At 55.3% G+C, this 6000-nt stretch overlaps 1 protein-coding gene across 1 annotated transcript; it reads right to left on the minus strand.

The window, feature by feature from the left end:
* Positions 1–1206: 1206 nt before the first annotated feature.
* On the minus strand, positions 1207–1746 carry LOC136537385 (uncharacterized). Its single transcript, XM_066529373.1, has one exon. It carries the CDS (start codon positions 1744–1746, stop codon positions 1207–1209), a length of 540 nt encoding a protein of 179 aa, XP_066385470.1.
* Between the last annotated feature and the right edge of the window lie 4254 nt (positions 1747–6000).

Consider the following 6000-nt stretch of genomic DNA (forward strand, 5'->3'; position numbering starts at 1 on the left):
GTCGTCATCGTTAAGGATGGCAGCGTCAGGAGACCAAAAGAATAGCCTGGCGTCTCTTTCCGTGGTATGTGACAGGGGCCACAGCGATAATATTCCCTCTCACCGTTGGCTATGTTGTTCTTCTTTTAGCTGCTCCATCCGTTTTGGAATATAAGGAATTTAAATTTATCCAAATTAAAAAAAATTAAAATTTGATAAAGTTTGTAGAAAGAATATTAGCATCTATCATATGAAGGGGTATTAAGAAACTACATTCATATTGTATCTAATAATGCTAATTTAATGTTGTAAATGTTATTGTTCTTTTCTATAAATATATTATTCAATGGTTAGGGCAATTTGATATAGGACAGCTCAAAATCCCTTATATACCATGACCAAGGGAATAGGTTCTTCTTTTCTTGAACAATTATTTAATCAGGTCATTATTAGAGAAGTTTGACTTAGGAAAAATCTAAAGCGACCTCTAATTTGTAACTGAGCAGTATTGCATGACCGTTTAATCAAAATATATAAAGATATCATTAGTAATACAATTACAAATGAATTGTTGTTGGTACGAATCGTTAAAGGAACATTTTTCATGATTGTTCAAGCCTAAATATATATGTTTATTGTCCATGGATGCATGTATACTTGATCTGGTCATCTACACGATGACACACCATATATGTTTGTTTTAAGTTAGATTCTTATAAAAATATAGTGATAGAAGTGGGTATTTTAGAAACATATATACACGTAGTCTAATATTATTTAAACTTTTTTATAATAGCAAATGTTGGTAGTATATATAGATGTAAATTTGAGAAGATATTTTAGTTTGGTTTTAATAATTACATAAGTACGTAATGCAAATCTAATTGGTTACTTAGATTATATATCACAATTGCATAGTGTTGAAACTAGAGGTTTCAACCTGCGTGGCGAGGACCGAGGCCTCCGCCCGTCGGACAGCCGGCCTCGGGCGGAGGCTTGGGATACGAGGGACAGGGGGAATAGTAGAGAGTAAGGGAATGGCACGAGAAGTTAAGGTTTCATTAATTCACTCACCAACCAACCTCCGTGGTTACAAGTATCCCCTATTTATAGGACTCAACTACCACATAACAGAATTTATTACAATGCCCCTCAACTACTACGGTACATTCCTGGAATATTCTGCCGCTAGCCTTTTATTCGCGGGGCAGTCCTGCCACACCGTTTCTAAGCAATGGGCCTCCATGAGCGGTTGGCCCACTGTAGCTGGTCTTCGGCCCAAAGGCTTGGCTCCCCGGTGCCGGCCTTCATCCCCCACGGCGCGCCGCTCCCCTGGCGGGCCTCCGCCGGACGGTCAGAGACGTTCTCCGCGGGTATCCGCCCGGCCGCGCGGGGGCTGTGGTTCTCGCCGCTGGCCTTCGTGTTCAGGGGCGCGCTGTTGCCTTGGAGAGTCCCCGCCGGTCCGGGCGGAGACATGCCTCCGACCGCCCGGCCACCGGCCTCGGAGCCTCCGCCATCAATGGCGCGCCGTCGCCTTGGCGGGTCCCCGCCGGTCCGGGCGGAGGCATCACCAGCTGGTTTCGCCCGGCCGCTGGCCTCCGAGCCTCGGGTCCCCGCCGGTCCGGGCGGAGGCATCACCAGCTGGTTTTGCCCGGCCGCTGGCCTCCGAGCCTCCGCCTTCAGTGGCGCGCCGTTGCCTCGGAGGGTCCCCGCCGGTCCAGGTGGAGACATCATCTGTAGGTCTCCGCCCAACCGCGCGGGAGCCATGCCGGCGCGCTTGCGCCCTCCGCGAGCGCCCGCGCTTGAGTACCTGCGCACACTTGGGCAAAATCGTTTGTTTGGTTAGTTTAGAGATAAGGCTACCTCCGCCCGTAATACCGGAGACGCCCGCCTGAGCGGTCGGCGGGGTGCGTGCCTGGCCTCGGCGGAGTCCGTGATGACCCCTCGAGCATGGTCGAGAAATCTCCTAGTCAGCGCCCGGTCTCCGCCCGCTCGAAGACGCCTTGGCGACACCCCGCTGTCAGGGGCCTCCGCCACCCGCCAGAAGCCATGCTACAACAGTTCCCCCCTTTTGAAACCATGGTTCGCCAGAGCATGCCGTGAGCTCAAAACACCTTAGCCAAAGGCGTCCGTGGGGGCGGAGGCCACCTTCGGCGTCTTCGAGCGAGGCCCCGCTACTTCCCCCTGGCCCGCTCTGGTGTAGCCGTTGGTCTCGTCGAGAATAGCCGTTGGGCGGCAAATGTAGCCGTTACCCCACGTTGCGGCCGTTTCCGCTATGTCAGTGTCCGTTACGTTCCCCGTGATTTTTTTGGAGGTGACCGTTGTGCAGCGGGCGAAACTTCCGGAGATGACCGTTGTGCCCGCTGCCTATATAAGGGTGCTCTTGGTGGCGGGGTCCCCCCACACACCGCTCACTCGCTTTCATTGCGTCCGAGAAAACGTTCTCTGCCCTCTTCGCTTTCGCCTCTCGCTGCCCTTGCTCGCTCCGTCTTTCTGTTCGCGTCTCGCGCTTAGGTTGCTGTCGCGGTGGCTTTCCTTTCCGCCTCCGCCCAAACTCACAGGCCCACGTTCTCCAGACCCTACCGCCACCTTCTCGGCGTTAGGGCCATCGGCTGGGGTGCACGCTTTGAGGAGTGCATGCTTGCCTCTGCCTCCGTGTTGGAGTTGGAAAAACTGGTGGAGGAGGATTTGGGGAGCGTCTCTGCGTCTATCGGAGACCTAGTCGCCGCGGACTCCGGAGACATGGCGATAAAATCTTGGGACTTCGGCCCATCCTCTATTACTGAGGAGGCAATCACGGAGATGCTGAAGGAGTCAGTTTCCCTTCTTCCCGGGTGAAGATCCCTCCACCGGGTCAGACTGTTTCGGAGCCGGAGGAAGGATACGCGGTGGTCTTCCGGGACTTCTTCACCTACGGCCTCCGACTTCCTTACATTCCTTTCCTTCGCCGGGTGTTGGAGACCTTCAATGTTCAGCTCCATCATCTGACTCCCACTGCTTTCCTGACTCTTAGCAAGTTTTGCTGGGCGTGCGTCTCTTATGGTGCCGAGCCGGATGTGGACACCTTTTGCACGTACTATGAACTACAGAAGCAGCCGAAGAGGAAGAAGGAGGTGTGGGATGGAAAGGAGGTGGAAGTGACCTATCAGTACGGTAGTTGCACTTTCATGTCCAAGAGGAACCAAGGCGTGGATCGTCTGGAGATATCTTTTTGCCAGAAGGGCAAGTGGGACCGCGGCTGGCTCGAGCAATGGTTCTACGTGAAGACTTATGGGGTCCGTAGCACAACCGAGGATGGCAAGGAAGTCTCGGAGTATCCACTGACTTCTCGGATGGAGGAGATGGCACCACACACACGCGTGGATCCACCAGAGGAGGTATCTCTGACGCGGGAGGCCTGTGATCGGGCTTTTGTGGCCGCGTGCCGCTACTCTGGTGGTCGTGATCTGGTGGAGGAAATCATGGCCTCCAACTACTGGCCCTTGGGCAAAAACAACCCAGCTTTTCAGCTAGAACAGGTCAAGGTCCCCGTCTTCGGGCCAGAGGCCGGGATTCCGTTCCCCCGCTTTGGTCAGTCTTTGGGAGAGGGGGTGACGGAGGAGGGTTTCGTCTCCGAAGTCGAGGAAGCCGCCATAGGACTGGTTGGCAAGATTTCCAAGCGTGAGTACACGTCTCGGATGGCTGTGGCGGGCACCATGCCACGGCTCAATAGAGTTTTCGAGGAGGTCGGTATCATATACCGAGAGCGCGAAGTTCCTGCTGAGGTCCTGGCCTCGATTGAAAAGAAGAAGAAGAAAGCCTACGCAAAGAATGTTACAGCGGAGGCCAAATCCAAAAAGAGGAAGGGCGCCACCGTATCTCGGGCGCCTGTGAAAAAGAAAAAGAAAAACAGAGCCCCGCTGATCGCGCCGGCTTTGTCTTTCACTGGCAGTGCGGGCGCTGCCTCCGCCGGCAGCAAAGACGTTGAGAGCTCATCCGCCCCGTCAGCGGACGCTCGAGTTGCAAGCGGAGGGGATCGCGGCTCTCCCGTAGCTCCGGCGTGCCCGACGAGCGTGGCGGTGAGCGGTGCCGGGCGGCCGGAGAGCGGCGTTATCCCGGCGTGCTCCCCGCATGGTGGCGTCGGCGATCGGCCAGAAGACAGTGCCGCCGAGCCTATGCCCGACGTTCTTGGCGGGCTGTGCTCAAGCTCTGAAGAGGACACGGAGGCCGTCCCGCGGCGTGTTCCTTCGCCCTTTGCCACTGTCGCGCTCTCGCCCACACCTGCGGCCGACATAGGGCGGCCGGAGGCCGCTCTTGCTGAGGAGGCTCCGGCAGCTCGGCCTTCTTCGAGCCCTCCGCCCACCGGGCCGCTGGCTAGGGAGGTCTGTCCCCTTGGGCCTTCGTCATACGATGCGGCGGAGACTTCTGCTCAGAGGGCGCGGCAAGCTGCTCTGCCCGGGCTCTTTATGAGTAAGCTTGTTTGGTTGACATCTTCATGTTTATTGTCTTCGCCCGGTTCATCCCTTTGCGTGTTGTGCCAAGTGCCAATACTATGCACCTGCTGCTTTGCAAGTGATGTCATGGCCGGACTTCTCACCCCAGAGGAGCGAGCAGCTGCTGGTGGTGCTAGGTTCGGTCCAGGGCAACCGAGGCTGATGGCGCCGGGTCCGAGTAAGTAAAAATACTTTCAATTTGATCGTCATCTAGTTTGTTTGTGATCTGCCCTCCGGCCTAAGCTGCTGTTGTGTCTTTTTTACGTAGGCTCCTCCGACACTTCTATCTCAGGTTGGGAGGAGTGTTATCTTGCCATTCTTGGAGACGTCGGAGGTGGTCTTTGGCTGTTGGTGCGTTTAATGTGAAATTTGCCTTTCTCACCTCATTGTTTCTTGTTTGTTTGTTCCTCGTTGAACAGATCGCTTCAAACAGCGTCTAAGGGATATGGATTTCTTCCAGCTTCTTCGTGTTCACCTAGAACACCAGAGCCTGGTGCGCCTCCGGCGGTTTTACTCGTTTCATTGTTTTATTATTTTTTGCGTATGCTCGTTTCTAGTCTTGTTCTTGATTCCGCTGCTGATCGCTTTGGGTTTTTTTGTCGCAGGGGTATCACACGGGCGTTGTAATGGAAGAGCGTTGCACCCGGGAGGTCTCCGATCGTGACACCGCGATCGAAGCGCTCAAGGTGGAGATCGAGCGCCTGGAAGGTGAAAAAGGGAGTCTGTTGGACTCTCTCACGGCTCTCCGCCTGTCTCTGGCAGAGAAAGAGCGAGAAAGGGATGGCTTGAGGGTCAATCTTGCCAAGGCCCGGGAGGCGGAGGTTTTGTCTGCCGAGCAGACTCGTAGGGCGAGTGAGGTGGCCGAGGGTCTCCGGCGAGAGCTCGCCTCTGAGAAGGAGTCCGCAGCAGCGGTGAGGGAGTAACTTTCTCTGACGATGAGGCATTTGGACTCGGTCAAAGGGGTCCTCGCTGCGACTGTTGGTCACTACCGGGCCACCGTCGCCGAGCTCGGAGGCGAGACCTCCGCTCCTCCAGAGGAAGACAGTGTGTACGCCCTCGCTTCCTGGCTAAAGCGTCATCTTGCGAAGCTCCCTGGTCTGATCAATGGCTGCACGGACTACGGGGCACTAGCGGGAGTGGCGAACTATGCCAAACTCTTGGCACGCGGCGGGTGTACGCACACCGAAAGTATTCCGGAGGGGGCGCTGCCTGGTCCGGAGGAGCTCGGTGAGACCTCTCTTGGCTTGCGAAAAACCTTGAGAAATTTCATCGGGCACTTTTGGGCTCCATTCGGGAGATCTGCTGCCCGGAAACTGGCGGAGGACAAGAGGGCGAAGGTACTTACCCTTTTTTTGTAGTCGCCCTTTTTGTCCCTTTTTTTTGTTGCTTTTGGCCCTGACATTCCAGCCTACGCTGCAGGATGCGCAGAAGGGTCTTGTGGGCAGGCCTCCGTCGGTTCCGCGCTCGGTGTCTACGGTTGGTGCCTCCGCCGCTGGTGGCGCTCCAGGGGGATCTACCATCCGCGGGGTTGGTGGTCGGAGGCTGCAGG

Source organism: Miscanthus floridulus, chromosome 2 (assembly GCF_019320115.1).
Source record: "Miscanthus floridulus cultivar M001 chromosome 2, ASM1932011v1, whole genome shotgun sequence".
Taxonomy (NCBI): domain Eukaryota; kingdom Viridiplantae; phylum Streptophyta; class Magnoliopsida; order Poales; family Poaceae; genus Miscanthus; species Miscanthus floridulus.

Bases quoted from the DNA above. Each gene is read 5' to 3' on its own strand.
- LOC136537385 (XM_066529373.1), bottom strand. From the start codon at position 1,746: ATGGCTCCCGCGCGGTTGGGCGGAGACCTACAGATGATGTCTCCACCT.